General features: G+C 34.4%; 1 protein-coding gene and 1 long non-coding RNA gene across 5 annotated transcripts in view; one reads left to right on the forward strand and one right to left on the reverse strand.

Annotated features, from left to right (window-relative positions):
• ARHGAP29 (Rho GTPase activating protein 29) overlaps positions 1-18,777 on the forward strand; it is a 76,959-nt gene that overhangs the window by 40,398 nt on the left and 17,784 nt on the right. For 3 of the 4 annotated variants that reach the window (XM_082476657.1, XM_082476656.1, XM_082476658.1), the window contains exons 5-12: positions 251-323; positions 2,808-2,856; positions 3,289-3,426; positions 4,330-4,394; positions 4,819-4,929; positions 5,039-5,119; positions 5,727-5,915; positions 6,669-6,806. In XM_082476657.1, the coding sequence (XP_082332783.1) occupies positions 251-323; positions 2,808-2,856; positions 3,289-3,426; positions 4,330-4,394; positions 4,819-4,929; positions 5,039-5,119; positions 5,727-5,915; positions 6,669-6,806 (844 nt within the window). The remainder of the gene's footprint in view (positions 1-250; positions 324-2,807; positions 2,857-3,288; positions 3,427-4,329; positions 4,395-4,818; positions 4,930-5,038; positions 5,120-5,726; positions 5,916-6,668; positions 6,807-18,777) is intronic. The other variant, XM_082476659.1, reaches the window with a different exon arrangement.
• LOC309636606 lies at positions 7,250-18,775 on the reverse strand. The gene is made up of 2 exons (XR_014250100.1): positions 15,375-18,775; positions 7,250-15,334 (listed from the first exon to the last, which is right to left on the reverse strand). It is a non-coding gene; the product is annotated as an uncharacterized lncRNA (long non-coding RNA).

An 18,777-nucleotide genomic window follows, 5' to 3' on the forward strand; every position in this document is an offset into this window, starting at 1 on the left:
ACTGCAGAAAAGCTACATTCTGTGTTGCTTTATTGCTGTATTTGGAGGTGTTTATCGCTGTTTAGAAGCAACATCCATTTGCAAGTGAATATGTGGTTTATGTGGATAGATTCCTAGCAGTTTATTTCTAAGGTTCTTACTTTTAAAAAATTTAACCTAGATGACATGTTGAATGTAAAGCTTGTGACAGAGCAGTGTCATGACTTGTTTATTTCCATTTCTCTTTTTTTTTTTAAATTCCCCTGGATAGCCTGACAAACTTCCTCATGGGAGATGTAGGCAATGATTCATTATTGCGACTGCCTGTTTCCCGGGAAAGTAAGGTAGGCCAAGTTTGTATGAAAGCAAAGATTTTAATGTTTTTAACTTAATATTTTAATAATATCCTAATCTTAATCTCAGCATTAGTCTTTGATAGTCATTTAGTTTAGCAAAAAAAACAGCTCAGTTCATTTTAAATATGATAAATTATGGTCAGTTTCTGGACCAAAAATTTAATTGTACTTTTGAAGTGGAACCATCTTTTTCTTTTTTTTTTTTTTAATAAATTTATTTTATTTATTTATTTTTGGATCTGTTGGGTCTTCGTTGCTGCGCGCGGGCTTTCTCTAGTTGCGGCGAGCGGGGGCTACTCTTCATTGCGGTGTGCAGGCTTCTCATTGCAGTAGTTTCTCTTGTTGCAGAGCACAGGCTCTAGGCGCATGGACTTCAGTAGTTGCAGCACGCAGGCTCAGTAGTTGTGGCGCACGGGCTTAGTTGCTCCGCAGCATGTGGGATCTTCCCAGACCAGGGCTCGAACCTGTGTCCCCTGCATTGGCAGGCGGATTCTTAACCACTGCGCCACCAGGGAAGTCCCGAACCATCTTTTTAAAAAAACATAGCTGGTAATTTTATAGTGTCTTATGTAATGAACCTATATGTCTATGGTCCAAAATTTTAGTAAGTAATTCATAGATGTTTTTCCTTCCTGACATTGTCGCAGATTTTAAGACTGGTAGAAAAATGATAAAAGAAGTAAAGAGGGTGTTAATCTTTTCACACATCCTACAGTTTGTTTCTTACCATGAAACACTTATTAACAGAACTGAAGGTCTGAATTCTCCCTGAGAGCATCCTTATAAGTATGTTAGAGAACTGGGGTTCTGATTCCTAATTGGAAGAAAAATTGCTATGAAATAAAAGAACATTAGGAGTGTATGGAGAATATTGCTTTAAAGATTTATACTAATTGTAGTAGTAATATTTTCATTTGACTAAAATTTTTTCACCAAATGCAAGATATTTAAACAAACTGCATTAGGGACATATGTTGATCATTTCCTGTTAAGGATTTCCAAAAAGGATTGGAATCCAAAAGGATTTCAACAAATATTTGGAAATGTGCCAAGTACCTGTTATTATATCAAAATAATATAAAAACTATAGATCTTTCTTAAATAATACAAAATATGAATGACTATTTAAGGCATTTGTTATATGTACTACAGTATTTAGAAAACAATTGTGACTACTTCTGAAGTCATCCATTTGGTGACTGAAGGACTAAAGGAGGATAGTGTAGAAACCATATCAGAATGATGAAGAATTTTAAGATCTTTAAATATTTTGCTGTTATTTATGATTTTTCCTCAACTTCATATTTTCAAGCTTGCTGCTAATTTAGAAGGTGTAATAAAACATTATATCAGTGTAAAAGGGGTCTAAACAATTTAAATTTTAGGTGTAAATCATATCTCCTATTCGTGTACTTCTGTTGTGCACATGTATACTAATTCTTAATAGGATAATACTTTTTCCTTTTTGCAGTTTTTAATTTACCCTAGAAATTGAAATCTAAAAATTCATGATGATATACTACTAATAAAATTACTTCATTCAATGAAGAGTTTTGAAAAATATCTTTTAAAATAATAGTTGCCATTTATTTAATAGTGCTTAATAGATAACCATGCACTGTGCTAAACCTACATCATCTTAATCCTTAAAATAGTCTTATGAAGTACTGTTCTTATCCTCATTTTATGGAAGGGCAAACCAAAGTTAAATAAGTATAAATACATAGCTCAGTGTTATACAGCTACTAAGTGATAGAGCTTGACTTCAAACCCAGGTTTTACTTGATTCCTGTTGCATTGAATTCCTTCATACTCCGTATTGCCCAACTAAATATAAACCCTCACAATTTCGGTATATAACCTTTTCCTGCACTGTCCAATAAGGTAGCCACTTGTCACATGTAATTCATTAAATTAAAATTTTAATTTTCATTTAAATTAGCCACTTTTCAAATGCTCATATAGCTACATGTAGCTATTAGCTACCTTACTGGACAGTGCAGATATAGAACATTTCCATCATCATAGAAATTTCTGCACTAAGCTATCCAATGGACCTTCAGAGACAGCTTATCATACAATGAAATGGTAAAAGATGGCTGAAAGAGAGAGGTCTTTGTCTTCTATTTAGATAGCAGTCTATTTAGATTGCTTCTATAACTTGCTGACTAATATTTTTGAGATCTGCAGAATTTAAAGTTTTGAACGGATTCATTAATGTTAACTAATGCTGTTAGTAAACAATGAGGTTATTCATTCTTGGACCTTGAGAACTGCTGTTGTAAAAAGCTATATAATTCTTATTAAATGTTCTGGCATTTAAACAGACTTCTCAGGCCCTTTGAGTTCTAAATGCTTGAAATTCTTTAGTAGGAATTATGTCAGAGTAACAAATTAGAGTGAAAAAATTTTGAAGCAAAGTTCTGTTATCTTCTGCTCTAATCTAAAATTTGTTTTCTTCCATGTTTTAAGTCTTTTGAAAATGTTTCTGTGGAATCAGTGGACTCATCCAGTGAAAAAGGTAATGCTTGAGGTACTTAAAACTTTAGTCAAACTTTTTACAGTTAACTTTTTGATAAATGTTTTGGATTACTTAATCTCTCCTTGCTTAGTAACCTAAAGTATTCATTTCAGACATAAAATGAATGATGTGTGAAGTTTTACATATAAAACTTAAGGAAAAAAACCTGCTAGAGTAGATAGATAATGTGATGATAGAGACTGATCAAGAATTATATAGGGCTTGTAACTTGATGAATAATAGAAATATACATTGATTAAAAAATAAAATTTACAATTATTTTCAGTTTAAACTGTGACCCTTTAATTATGAATTTGTCACATATTTTTTAACCAGTTTTCATTGAAGAACATCTTAGGATATGAATGTGTCTTTGTTTAGAGTTGTGAGCTCATATTTAATGTATACTTACCTTGATATTTTTATTTTCAGGAAGTTTTTCTCCTATAGAATTAGACAGCATGCTGTTAAAGAACACTAACTCTATAGAATTGGCTTTGTCATATGCTAAAACATGGTTAAAATATACCAAGAACATAGTTGCATGGGTTGAAAAGAAGCTGAGCTTGGGTGAGTTGCCCTTTGGGGCATCTGATTAACTTTGGAACGTAAGAACTGAATTGTTTGTGATTCATGTTCTACAGACTATAAATAATATGATTCCAAATTAGTAGCTCTTTCATTGTAGTACATAAAATCATTGCCCATTTTCTCTTCTTAAAATAGGAAAGACTCTTCTTACAGTAAATATACTTATTGAACATTGATGTGGACCAACCACTAGATCTGGGGGCACCAAGACAGATAGTATACTGTCTTTGCCTTTAAAGAAGTCATATTCTAGTGGGTGAAAAGAAATGCAATCAGATAATATGGTTAAAGGAGACAAAAACAACAGTAGCTGTCGGATCAGAAGGCAATGGAAACATATAAGGAACATCTTAATAGCTAATATTTTCCCAGTGTTTTACAGTTGACAAAATGCTTTCAACATCCATTTTCTCATTTAATCCTTACCAAATCCTGGGAAGTAGGCAAGACAAGATTTTCATCGCCATTTTACAGTGGAGGCAAATGAGACAGGGGATTTGCCTAAGGTCAGCAGATTTGCCTAAGATCATATAGTAGTAACTGGAAGAGTATCGAATTTACCCAAAGGCTATGCTCTTTCCACTACATTATTTGCTTTTAATAGGGAATGCGCATCAGATTCACCTGAATAGTCTTAGAAACAGATAATACACAGACCTAGGTCCCATTCCCCCAGAGAAGTGAGATCTAATCAAGTGCATTTTGAAAGTTTCCCAGTTGATTTTGATGAGTACTTCCAATTAAGAATTATAACTTCATATCATGATGCAGACTAGTATTTGTGATCACTTTTTAATTGGGAGATTACAAATAATTTTAGAGTATGGAGGGGGAAAAAAATAAGTTGAATTTACCTTCTGATGCCTTCTTTGACCTTTTCAGAATTGGAGTCCACTAGAAATATTGTCAAGTTGGCAGAGGCAACTAGAACTAACATTGGACTACAGGTAAGTGGTCAGTGAACTACTAGGGTCCTGTGCCGGGAGATTACTCAGATGAGCGCCTTGCAAAATCAGAAAATTTTGTACTTAACATAGGAAAGAACTTACATGCTAAATAACCTTTTTACTGACAAAATAAAATCTTTTTAAACTTATAAGGATACCCATTATGAAGAAACTAGGAAATCCACAGTTTTATATGAATGTTGATTATCTTGTTAGCTACTAATTTTGCTAACGAGGTTTAGAATTACTTCGTTAATTTTCTTCAGTATTTTTCTCATATGGTCATATTTATGAATAGTCATTTTTCTGAAAAAAATCTAAGCTTAAAAATTTCTCTTTTTGAAGAAGTTTAGTGGGGGTGGGGAGGATCTAGAACTCTAGTACATTTCTATTGGAAAATTTACTTTTCAATTTTAAATTCTAGGAGTTTATGCCACTGCAGTCTTTATTTACCAATGCTCTTCTTAATGATATAGAGAGCAGTCACCTTTTACAACAAACAATTGCAGCTCTCCAAGCCAACAAATTTGTGCAGGTAAAAATTTATAAATACAATATACTTACAAAAAAAAAACAACAACAGCAGTATACCTTTAGAAAACAGCTTTTTTCTCTCTTTCTTTTTTTAAAAATACCCTTGCCAGCCTCTACTTGGGAGGAAAAATGAAATGGAAAAACAAAGGAAAGAAATAAAAGAACTTTGGAAACAGGAACAAAATAAAATGGTTAGTATTACAGTAGAGTTTCATCTATTTATGAACATCTAAAAATCATCTGCGGGGGCTTCCCTGGTGGCGCAGTGGTTGGGAATCTGCCTGCCAGTGCAGGGGACACGGGTTCGAGCCCTGGCCCGGGAAGATCCCACATGCCGCGGAGCAGCTGGGCCTGTGCACCACAACTGCTGAGCCTGCGCTCTAGAGCCCACGAGCCACAACTACTGAGCCCACGTGCCATGACTACTGAAGCCTGCGCGCCTGGAGCCCGTGCTCCGTAACAGGAGAGGCCACGACAGTGAGAAGCCTGCGCACCACAACAAAGAGTAGCCCCCGCTCGCCGCAACTAGAGAAAGCCCGCATGCAACAATGAAGACCCAAAGCAGCCAAAAATAAATAAATTAATTAATTAATTAATTAAAAAATAAAAAAATAAAAATAAAAAAGACTTTAAAAAAAAATCATCTGCAGTCTATAAGCATCTACCCTGGGAAGATGCATATCTTACTCTATAGGTTATCTAAAATGCAGTCTTAACTGTCTTGCTGAATATGCTAAAGAAACTTGTACATTAGGATTTTTCTTATTCTGTATTTAATACTCTTTTTTTTCTGTGTAGCTTGAAACAGAGACTGCTCTTAAAAAGGCAAAATTGTTGTGCATGCAACGTCAAGATGAATATGAAAAAGCAAAATCTTCCATGTTTCGTGCAGAAGAGGAGCATCTGTGCTCAAGTGGTGGATTAGTAAAAAATCTCAACAGGCAGCTAGAAAAAAAGCGAAGACTGGAAGAAGAGGCTCTTCAAAAAGTAATCATCTTTTTTGTTATTTGTTATTACTGAATTAGCAATAATCTGCTAAGGCTTTGGTTCTCAAACTTTAACCTGCGTCAGGACCACCTGGAAGGCTTGTTAAAACAGACTGCTGGGCCCCATCTGCAGAGTTTCTGATTCAGCAGGTCTAGGGTTGGCCCCAGACAACCTGCACTTCTGAGTGCCCATGTGCTGCTGCTGCCGGGGATCCACACTTTGAGAACCACTGTGCTAAGAGATTTTTGCTTATCTTTTGAATTTTGGGGTTTGTTTGTGAAAGATATATCTTAGAGCAGTAGTTTAATATTTTTTACTTGATTGTTCAGAAAGTTCACCATTTAGGCAACTGTGTGTATATGTGTACTTATTCTAATACCTGGTAGCAAGACTAGGCTGAAGCTTTGTATTATTTATGAAATATAACTGATAAATTCTGTAAGAAGATTATATAGAAAATGGTAAATATAAATAGAAAAGGCTATTAAATAGAAGTGGATGTTTATTTTATAGACAAACAGTATACTAATTGTAAATCATACTTGACTGTTCATGAAAGACAAGTGCCCTTGAACTGCTGACCAAAACAGAATATTTCTCTTTAGAAATATTCTACTTAAAATACAGAATATTTCAGAACTTTCATGCATAAGCCTTTTCAATTATTTAAGTCAAGCCTTACTAGAGTAAGCATTTGTTTTAAAATATAGATTCAGTGAACCAGTGTCACTTTTTTCTCTGATACTCCTGAAGGTAGAAGAAGCAAATGAACTCTACAAAGTTTGTGTGACAAATGTTGAAGAAAGACGAAATGATCTAGAAAATACCAAAAGAGAAATTTTAACACAACTCCGAAAACTTGTTTTCCAGTGTGATCTTACCCTTAAAGCTGTAAGTAATTTCTTCATTATTTTAAAGAGGAAAAAAAAGTCTATGTATCTGAAGAAGGGAGAGGAATGCTTGATGAGTCATGATTCTTATGGGATTTAATTTCTGAGATTAATGGAAAGTTTAGACTTTAGAAGTTGACTCTCAGTTTTTAATACTGGTACGTGGTTTGAGTTTCATTGTTTTTATCTGGTTCTCCACTCCATGGATTGATGATTTGTTCGGTTAAAACTGAAGTCTGAGAGTTTGAAATTGCCTCTATGCCACTGTCTTTCTCGGCTTGGTTGACAAAATGGATTTAATCCCTGGAACTTCTATAAGCAGTATGAGATCTTTCTTCAAAATTTGAGTAAACTAAATATTGAAATTGAACCCAATGGTTTATTTGAAGACAAAGCATCCTGTTCTCAGGTGTTTTCATTTGCCTCTTTACCATGGTTTTTATAAAAAAAATGTATGTGCAAAATACAGTCAGCCCTCTGTATCCACGGGTTCTACATCAATGGATTCAACCAACCATGGATTGAGAATATTCGGGGGGGAAATTTTCCAGAAACTTCCAAACAGCAAAACTTGAATTTGTCCTGCGCTGGTAACTATTTACATAGCATTTACATTGTATTTACAGCTATTTACATAACATTTACATTGCATTAGGTATTATAAATAACCTAGAGATGACTTAAAGTATACAGGAGGTTGTGCGTAGTAATATATATGCAAATGCTATGCTATTTTATATAAGGGACTTGCACATCCGTGGATTTTGGTATTCATGGGTGGTCCTGGAAACAATTCCCCTCAGATACTGAGGAATGACTGTACCTTTTTTCGGTGTACATTTCACGAGTTTTAACACGTATATAAATTTGTGTAACCACTACTGTCACAGTCAGGATTCAGAACAATGCCATCACTCCAAAAAAATTTCCTCAAGCTGACCCTTTGTAGTCAAACTCTCCACCCACCCCTTATCCCTGGCAAGTATTGGTCTGTTCTCCATCTCTGTAGTTTGGTCTTTTCCACAATGTCATATAAATGCAATCATAGTATGTATCTTTTGGAGATTGGCTTCTTTACTCAGCATAACGCTTTTGAGATTCATCAGTGTTACGCATGTATCAATAGTTCATTTCTTTTTATTGCTGAGTTGTAGTCCACTATATGAATGTGCCACAGTGTTTATCCATTCACCTGTTGGACAGTTGCATTGTTTCCAGTTTGGGGTGATTAGGAATAGAGCTACTATGAATACTTATTTACAGTTTTTTGTGTAACTGTAAGTTTTCACATTTCTGGGGTGAATACCTAGGAGTGAGATTAATGGGTGGTATGGTAAATGTCTGTTTAACTTTATAAGAAATTGCCAAACTGTTTTCCAGAGTAGCCATAACATTTTTCATTCTAACCAGCAATGTATGAGAGTTCCAGTTGTTCTGCATCCTTGACAACACTTGTCAGTTGTTGTTTTTATATTTTTGCTGTTCTTAGGTAGTGGTTTTAATTTGTGTTTTTTAGAATGACTTATGATATTGAGCATCTTTTAAGGGGCTTGTTTGCAATCTGTGTTTTGCCTATTCTTTTGGATTGAGTTGTTTGTTTTCTTATTGTTGAGCTGGCATATATTGTCTTCCAGTCTGAAGCATATCTTTATTCTTTCAGCAGTGTCTTTCAGGGAGCAGAAAGTTTTAAGAAATTAAGTCTAACTTTATTTCTTCCTTTATGGGTCATGCTTTTGGTATTATATCTAAGAGTGCTTCATCTAACCCAAGATCACAAAGACTTCTATGTTTTCTACTAAAACTTTTATAGTTTGGCATTGAGAAATGATCCATTTTAAGTTAATTTTTTATAAGGTGTGAAGTATAGGTTGAAATTCATTTTTTGCATATGGATGTTGTATTAAAATTATACCCACGGGACTTTAATTTATAGAGGTGACTGAATGTTGACGTGGAGAGGTCAATGTCATTGAAAAATGAATTACTTAGATTTCCTGAGAGAAGGGAACACACTATGCCACACAGGGCCATAAAGGTACCAGGTTTGGTGAAGCAGAAGCAGGAGTGAGGGGAGAGTTGAGTATAAAGCCTTTATTGGGGTTTCTGGGGAAAGGCAAGGCAGGACAGGATAAGCAATAAAGGATTGGCTAGTTTGTGTAATTTCAGTGGGCTTTGGGGAATAGGGATGGCCTGCAATTGCTTGGTACCTGGCCCTGGGATGATTTAGGGCAGGGGGAAATATTGGCTTGGTGTGTGAGAGTTAGATAGAGATGGTTGGAGTTGCATATGAAAGACATGCTTGTTCCCCGGCTAAGAATTGGCTAGCATTGGATGGAGCAGTCTCTCCCCAGCCAGCAAGCTTTTTAAGATATTAAAACATCATAAAATACAGAAAATTTAAAAGAAAACATGATTAATACAGATGTCCACTTGTTCCAGTACTGTTTGTTGAAGACACTGTGTGCCATCACCATTGAATTGCCTTTGCATCTTTGTCAAAAATCAATTGACCATGTTTTTGTAGTTCAATTTCTAGTTTCTCTATTTTGTTCCATGGATATATATATATGTGTCTATCGTTTTGTCAAAACACTACTAGGTTGATTAGTGGTGTTGTCTAGCAAGTCTTAAAATCAGGTACTGTGAGTCTTCCAACTTTATTCTTTTCAGAATTGTTTTGAGTGTTTCAGATCCTTTGACTTTCATTAAAATGTTAGAATCAGCTTGTCTGTATCTACAAAAAAATCTTGCTAACATTTTGATTGGAATTGTGTTAAATCTTAATCAGATTAGGGAGAATTGACTATATACATAGCATCTTAACTATGAGTTTCCAATCCATGAACACAGTATGTGTCTCCATTTATTTAGGTAAATGATAGTTTTAATCAGCATTTTGTAGTTTTTAACATATAAGTCTTCCCCATGTTATGTTAGATTTAAGCTTATGTATGTAAGTGTTTATTTGGGGGTCTGTTGTGAATGTGATTGATATAAATAAATACATACATGATTTATGTGTACATGTGTATATGTATCTATGCATACATACATACACACACTTATTTAATTTCAAATTCATTTATTCATTGTTAGTGTTGAGAAATACAAATGATTTTTGTATGTTGATTTTGTATCTTGCAACCTTGCTAAACTCACTTATTAGTTCTAGGAAGTTTTTTGCAGAATCATTGGGGTTTTCTACATAAAAAATCACGTTGTCTGCAAAGAGGGACAGTTTTCTTTCTTTCTTTCAAACTATTCCTTTTTTCTTTTTTCTTATTGCACTGGCTAGGACTTACAGTTCATTGTTGAATAGGAGTGTGAGAAAAGACATCTTTGCCTTATTCTTGATCTTAGGAAGAAAACAGTCTCTCACCATTAAACATGATGATAGCTGTAAGTTTTTTTTAAAGATACCTTTTATCATGTTAAAGAATTTCCTCTTTTTCTAGTTTGCTGAGAATTTTATCATGAAGATCTTGGATCTTATCAAATGAGGGTTATTTTGCATCATTTGACTGATATGATAATATAATTTTTCTCCTTCAGTCTCTTAATATGATGGATTACATTTGATATTTCATCTAGCCTTGCGTTCTTGGGATAAGCTGCTCTTGGTTATGATGCATTTTTCCTTTTCTATATTGCTGGATTCAATTTGCTAATATTTTGTTGAGTATTTTTTTTCTTCTCTGTTAATGAAAGATACTGGTATTATGTTTTTGTTTAGTTTAGTTTTCTTCTTATACTGCCTTTGTGTGGTTTTGGAGTCAGGGTAATTTTGGCCTCATAAAATAAGTTGGGAAATGCTCCTTCCTATTCTATTTTCTGGAAAAGATTGTGTAAAATTGATGTTATTTCTTTAAATGTTTGGTGGCATTCCCTGGTGAAAGCATCTGGGCTTGGAGTTTTCATTTTTAGAAGATCTTTCACTATGTATTCAATTTCTTTTGATATAAGCCTATTTGAGTTAGTTGTTTCTTTTTAGGTGAATTTTGGTATTTTGTGGAATTAGGTCCCTCCCTTTCATCTAAGTTGTTGTATTTATGTGCATAGAGTTGTTCATAACTCTTATCCTTTCAGTGTCTCAGTGGGCTGTAGTGATATCCTTTCTTTCGTTCCTGATTTTGATAATTTGTGCCTTCTCCCTCACTTCCTCTCTCTCTGGTTAGTCTGGCTGCAGGTTTATAAATTTCATTGATCTTTTCTGAGAAACAGCTTTAGATTTCATTGGTTTTTCTCTAGTTGTCTTTTTAAATTTTTATTTCTGCTTGCTTTGCGTTTATTTGGCTATTCTTTTTAGTTTCTTGAAGGTAGAAGCTTAGGTTTCATCAAGACCTCTGCTTTTTTAATACAAATATTTAATGATTTAAATTTCCCTCTAAGCACTACTTATCTACATCCCACAAATTTTGAATTTGTACTTCCATTTTTATACATACTTCCACTTTTATACAGTTCAAAATATTTTCTAATTTCCCTTGAAACTTCATATTTTACCTGTGGATATTGTAGAAGCTTGTTATTTGATTTCTAATTATTTGAGGATTTTCTGGATATCTTCCTGATATTGATTTCTAGTTTAATTCTGTTATGGTGAAAGAAATACTTTGTATGATTTTAATTCTCTTAAATTTGTTATGGTTTGCATTATGACCCAGGATATGGTCTGTCTTGGTGCCTGTTCCATGTGTGTGCACTTGAAAGAATGTGTGTTCTACTGTTGTTGGCTGGAGTATTCTATAAATGTCAATTAGTTCCTTTCGGTTTATGGTGTTATTTATTTCTTCTATATCCTTGATGATTTACTTTTTATTTATGTCAATTATCGAGAAAGGAGTTTTGAAGTTTTCAATATACTGTACATTTTTAATTCTATCAGCTTTTGCTTTATATATTTTGAATCTCTCAGTTGCTTATATATTAATGATTGTTATATATTCTCAGTGAATTGATCCTTTCATCTTTATGAAATGTCTCTTTTTATCCCAGTAATTTTCCTTGCCTTTTAGTCTACATTATTTAATATTGATAGAAGTATTTAAGTTTTCTTTTTATTATTTTTAGTATGGTATATCTTTTTCCATTTGTTTACTTTTAATCACTATATTTTAAATGAAGTTCTTATATAGCATATTGTTCAGTGCTGATTTTTTTAAAATCTATTTTGATGATCTCTTTTAAGTGAAATGTTTAGACCATTTTTATTTAATGTAAATATATGTTTAGATTTAGGCCTACTATTTTTTATTTGTTTTCTATTTGTACCTTATGTTTCCCTTCATCTGTTACCCTTTTGCTGCCTTATTTTGTATAAATTGATAATTTTTTAGAATTACATTTTAATTCATCTGTTTATTAAAGATTTAATCTGTTTTATTTATATATTAGAATTATATTTTAATTTATCTAAAAGGATTATCTAAATTTTAATTTATCTCTTGTATACATTTTAATTTATCTATTGGGTCTTTGATTATATCTGTTTGTATAGTGTATTTTGTTTAAATGGTTGCACTAGAGATATATATATATATATATGAACTTTTCAGTCTACTTAGAACTAATATTTTACCAAGCTCAAGTGGAATGTAAAAACGATACCACCATATAAGTTCCTTTACTCATTTTGGGCTGTGCTTAATATATGTATATTACATCTATGTACATTGAAAACCTCACCAGACAATCTTATAATTTTTGTTTTCAAAAGTCTCATATTTTAGAGAAGAGAAGAAAAATAGTCTTTACATTTACCCAGATATTTACCATTTCTGTTATTATTCTTTCACTCCAAAGTTCCATCTTCTCTGTGGTATTATTTCTCTTTTGTCTAAAGAACTTCCTTTCCCATTTCTTTTTTTTTTTTTTTAATTAAGTAATTAATTAATTTTTGGCTGTGTTGGGTCTTCGTTTCTGTGCGAGGGCTTTCTCTAGTTGCGGCAAGTGGGGACCACTCTTCATCGTGGTGCGCGGGCCTCTCACTATCGCGGCCTCTCTTGTTGCGGAGCATAGGCTCCAGACGCACAGGCTCAGTAGCCATGGCTCACAGGCCTAGTCGCTCCGCGGCATGTGGATCTTCCTGGACCAAGGCTCAAACCCGTGTCCCCTGCATTGGCAGGCAGATTCTCAACCACTGCGCCACCAGGGAAACCCTCCCATTTCTTTTATAGTTGGTCTTCTGGTGATGAATGCTCTTGGTTGTCTTTCATCTGAGAATGTCTTTACTTCTTCTTCATTCCGGAAGGATATTTTCACTGGTTATAGAATTCGGTTATTTTCTTTCAACACTTTAAAAATGTTATTCCACTGCCTTCTGGCATCCATAATTTCCAATGAGAAATCTATAGTCATTTGAATCAGTGTTCCCCTATGTGGCATGCATTGTTTTTTGTTTTGTTTTGGGTTTTTTGGCTGCTTGCAAAATTTTTTCTTTATCTTTGGGTTTCAACAGTTTGATTACAATGTATTTGGGTGTGGATTTTGTTGAGTTTCTCCTATTTGGGATTCCCTGAACTTCTTGAATCTGCAAGTTTGACTTCTGCAATATTTGGGAAGTTTTTGGCTATTTTTTCTTAAAATATTTTTTTGTAACACGCTCCCCTCTTCCTCTAAGACTCTAAAGACTCAAATGTCAGACCTTTTGTTATTATCCCACAGGAATGTGGGACCTTTTTTTCCCCCAATCTGTTTTTCCTCTTGTTCTACTGATCTAGCTTCAAGTTCACTCACTCTTTCCTTTGTTATCTCCATTTTTTATACAGTCAATCCAGTAAATTTTTTGTTTTGGATATTATATTTTTCAGTAGTAAAATTTCCTCTGGTTTCTTTTTTATATCTTCCAATTCTCTGCTGAGACTTCAGTCTTTCCACGTTTTAATATTGTTGGCCCTTATTTCTTGAAACCATTATAATATCTGCTTTAAAGTCTTTATCTGATAATTCAAATAGCTGAGTCATCTCAGGGTTGGTATCTGTTTATTATCTTTTCTCTTGTGAGTCACTGAGATTTTCCTGGTTCTTTGTGTGACAAGTAGTTTTGGATGATATCCTAGACATTTGCAATATTACCTTATATGACTCTGGGTTTTCTTTGTAACCTATATTGAATGTTGATTCTTAAAAAGTTTTGCAGGCATTTGATCTAGCTAGGTTCACTCTTCAACTCCTAAGGGCTCCCTTCTAGGTCTTCTGGCTGGGAAGCTGTAGTCAACCTAGTCTGCTGCTTTAAGAGCCAAGTAGGGGAAGGATAAAGAGAAAAAAAAAACAGGAATTTCAGACCCCTCACTCTTCAGACCACAGTTCATCTACTTATAGAGAATTCCCCTCTGCTTATAGAGAAGAGTTTTAGATGTCTATTCTACTGCTACTGCCATCACTGCCACTGCCACAGGACTTCATCTTAGGGCTTGGGGGTTGCTTGGGGACTGGGGCAGGAGAGAAAACAAACATACAAAAGAAACCAAAGGATTTCCCCCACTCTTTCAGTCACATTTATTGGAGTAGGATCTGTGTACTAGCTGGGAAACACAGTAGCAGAAAAAAAATAACAGGAAGCATAGCACTAATTGGTCATACCTTGATTTGTAGTTTATTTCCACAGTCTACCTGCTACCATTTACTTTTCAGAGCCCTCAGATAGCTAATCCATGCATTCTGTCAAGGGTTTTTAGGAAAATTCATTGAGAGACTGTGGGAAGTGAGCTTATTCCATTTGAATCAGAAGTCTTCCTTAAAATGTTTCTGGGTGTTTAAGATTGTATTTCATTTATTTACCAAATTCTGATTAATTAATATGTGGTTAATTTACAGAATCAATTTTAGTAAAATTATTTAAAAGAATTACAAAATCCAAGGATCCAAAATTCCCACGTAAATTATTTAAGCCAATCTTTTACCTTTAACAAGCCCTTTTCACCTCAAACAATAGCTGATGATAGCTAAGATTATGTGCTTGCCAGTGCCTTAAGGTCTTTGCCTTCATTAACTCATTTAATTTTCACAGAGTCCTACTAGGTAAAAACCGTTGTTTTAAGCTCCATTTTACTGATGAGGAAACTAAAGCTTAGAAAGCCTTTCTTCTCAAAATGTGTTCCTTGGACCAGTCACATTCTCATTCCTTTGGGAGCCTGTGAGGAATGCAGAATCTTGGGTTTCAACCTAGACTTTTGGTATCAGAATCTGCATTTTGAACAAGATCCCCTATAATACGTATTTGTACATTAACTTTTTTGGAAATACAGGTTTAGAGAAGTTATAAATAACTTGATACCAAGGTCACCCAGCATGTAAGTTGTAAAGCTAGGATAGACCCTGGTTGAATAACTTCAGAGCCTGTGCTCCTAAATACTATGCTGTCTTGCTGAATGATTACTTAGCCTGGATTTGAACAGCTTCAAAATTAATGTGATATTTATATTGAGCTAAAAAAAGATCTGTTTTCTTGTGGACCTTTCAAGTTGTACTGTACTGATATAATCCCTCTTCCACAAGATAGTACTTTAAATATTTAAAGATAGTTATTACCTTTTCTCCCTGGATGTTTTTTTCCAAAAATAGTTATTACCTTTTCTCCCTGGATGTTTTTTTCCAGGCTAAACACCCCCAAATCTGATTACTTTTCTTCATGTAACATGGTTTTGAGTTCTCTCACGAGCTTAATCTTGCTTGTCTACCTCTCTCTTAAAAAGTGATGCTATTTGGTGATCCAACAATTATGATTTCTTTTAATTTGATGTGATACAAACAAGAAGTTACCTAATTTTGTATATAACATCTGTATTTATTAATGCCTACTATTTATTTAAAAGAAATATAAGATACCTGCTCTCAAGGAGTTTAGCATTTATTTAGAGGGAGAGAATTAATACATCTGAAAAATTGGAGAGCAGTACATATCAGTGTATGAAGTAGACTTTGAGGTTAAAGTTCCCCAAACTTGAACAAATCCCCAAACTCCTGAAAATTACTGCAGCATGTAATGTATAGAGACAGTTTATAGAAAATTTCTCTATATATATTTGTGAGCAGAATTTCTTACTAGCTGGAGTTCTTTTGAACCAGTTTAATCAGTTTTACTTATTCCGTATGGCATTATTCACATGAAGATCCAAGCAGATAGCAAATCCAACATTGAGTTCTTGAATATTGGTGTTTTTTCCCAGGTAAGAGCCATAATTTTCTCAGATTTCTTTATGTTTTCTTCTCCATCAAAGCAGGAGAATTGGGGGATTTTGGTGACTTATTTTTCAACACCATCTCTCCAATTGTTTTTAAAAGAATTTTATTTTCACTCTAGGATATGTTATTGTGTATATCATTGCAGAGAAAACAAAATTATTTGAGATGTAAAGATGCTAGACACAGTTATATTCACTCACTGTCTTAAGGAAGATACACAAATCAGTTTCATGTCCCAGCAAAATTGTAAGTTATATCATGAATTATTATATCAAGAATTACTCCTGAATATTCAAAATTGTCTTGAATTATGAAGTATTGAAGGGTATGGGATGTAAATCATAATTACATTACTAAGTGAGAGAAAGGAGAAATTACCAAGTCAGTCACTAAAGACCTAATCAAATCAATGGGCTTTGAAGAATGGGAAACATTATCACAAGAGTTTTTCCTTTTGTTTTAAAGAGTATTCAAGAAAAATTTATCTTTTTAAAAATATAGGATAGAAAATTATATTGAACAAAAATTAATTTTTAGATTATTGCTAATCTATATGGGAGAATCTGTTCCCATTGATTTGATATTATGGCGTATTCTGTTTCAACAACTGTCAGAAAAATGTGTGCTAATCTATGTGCCCATGGAGTAGCTAAAAATTAGATGTAGGTGACAAAAGCTGGGCATAGAGTTGGAAGTCCTATGTGCTTGAGTGAGCAGTACCAGGAAACGTGCAGAATTTCAGTATGACCATGACTGATAACACATTCTACTACTATTCATTTGGTCATTTCCCCTTTATGAAGCACTTAGGACACTGTGCTACACATTGGGGACCTAGAAAAAAAGGACCAAGTCCCTGACTCAGGAAGGGATTGGGGGACAAAAAAGATCTTAGAGGCATGATGGTTGTTGAGGTACCCATGAGCCACCCCAGTTAAGATGCCCAGCAAGTCCCGTAGGATCTACCCCATGGGGACCTCAATCTTTAGCATTTCTGTTAGGTGAGGGAGAAGGCTGAATCATTTAGGGAAAAGAGATTTTAAGATTGGGCTTCCAGTATATATTATTGCTTAAGTCTTTATTATTAATAAGTACCCAGAGACAAACATTCAACAGATGAGCAATTATGCCAGTATATTCATTTGGCTTTTTAAATTATTGGTGTTTCTAACTAGATTCATAGAGCTTATTAAAAAGTATTAAAAATGAACATACAGTTAGTTACCTTTACTCAAGAGAGTAAGTTCAGTTTACCTTTAACTGGAGAATTCCCTGATTGTAGCTAATTGCTGGACTTAAACTTTACCATCCACAGTTTGCATTTCCTATGTTCCTTGAAAGAGGGCACAAACAAGCTATTCATTTATGTGCACTTTTCAAATACTATTTATGCTGACTCTTAGTTATCCTTGGAGAATGCCTGTCTATCTTGGAAAGGACTTAGAAGCTAATCAGAAGTTCAACATATCATCTGGTATAATCAAGAGAGATGAAAGAGGAAACATGGCAGTCTTTGAAATAACAACATTAAGCCAATTGAAATTTGGCATTCATTCACATTTCCCACACAGGAGCCGGAGTGGCATTTAGAAAAATAAATCAGATCATGTTATAGCTCTTAACACCCTTTTAAAACCTTCACTGGCTTCCTTCAGTTGTACTTAAATCCAGACCCCTTACATTGGTTTAGATTACATCTTCCCCTTCTGGCTTCATCTCAAACTGAAATGCCACACTGACCTTTCATCTGCTTCTTGAGCATGACAAGTTCTTTCTTACTCACTTTTGCCCTAGGATCTTTGCACTACCTCTTCCGTTTGTCTGGATTGGTCTTCTCCCTGAAACTTCACACTGGCTCTGTCTTATATCAGGTCTCAGTTCAGATGTTACCTCTTCAGAGAGTCCTTCACCAAACTGTCATGTCAAAAGTACCCTTTTGCAAGCATATGCCTGGTCATATTCCATAACCTGACAATATTATATCATATTCATAGCAGTTTTCAGTACCAGAAATTATCTTATTTACTTAGTTTGTCCTCTCTCTCCAACACCACCCTCAGGAAAATGCAGACTCTTATGAGGGCTGGGATCGCATCTGTTTATTTGTCGTAGTATACCCGAAGCCTGGGTTTCTGTGAACATGAGAGTAGTTAATTCATGTACAGCTCTCAGAATGGATCTGGCATATTGTAAGCACGCTCCAGCTGCTATTGTTGTTGTTACTATAAGTGGCAGTAGTGACAGTATATTTAGGCATTTGTAGAAACTCAGTGGAATAATGTATTTTGAAGAGACTCAGGATAGTACCTAATTATAAAAACTGAGCGCTGTAGGACACATTATAAGTATAAAGCATTTCTATTTGTAAAGGATTGAAGAAGTGAAAGTCAAAATAACAAGTGTTCTGATTGGAATATTTTTCCCCATGTTTTTCAGTTTAGACAGTTGTGGTCACACCATCAGTACGGAGCTGGGGATCCTCAAAAACATATCTGTCTCCTAAAATTGTGAACCATTAGGGACATGGAGTTGTGCTTTTAAACGTTTCAGATTAAAGCCAGTTTTGCCAGAAATGATTGCTGTTAGGTATTGGATTAAAACTACTTTCTTTTTTTTTTTCTGATTTAGACCTGGTACTGAGTCAGGCAACATAGTGTGCTCTCGAGGAGATTCACTGTTGAGCTCTTCACTGTGTGACCTTTTTCTTGGTGCTGTCACTTGAAATAAATGTGCATTTACGCAGCATTCTCTATAACATGAGTTACGTTGCCTTTTGTTTCTATCTGTTC

The sequence above is a fragment of the Balaenoptera physalus genome (genome assembly GCF_965194825.1).
Source record: "Balaenoptera physalus genome assembly, chromosome: 1".
Lineage (NCBI taxonomy): Eukaryota > Metazoa > Chordata > Mammalia > Artiodactyla > Balaenopteridae > Balaenoptera > Balaenoptera physalus.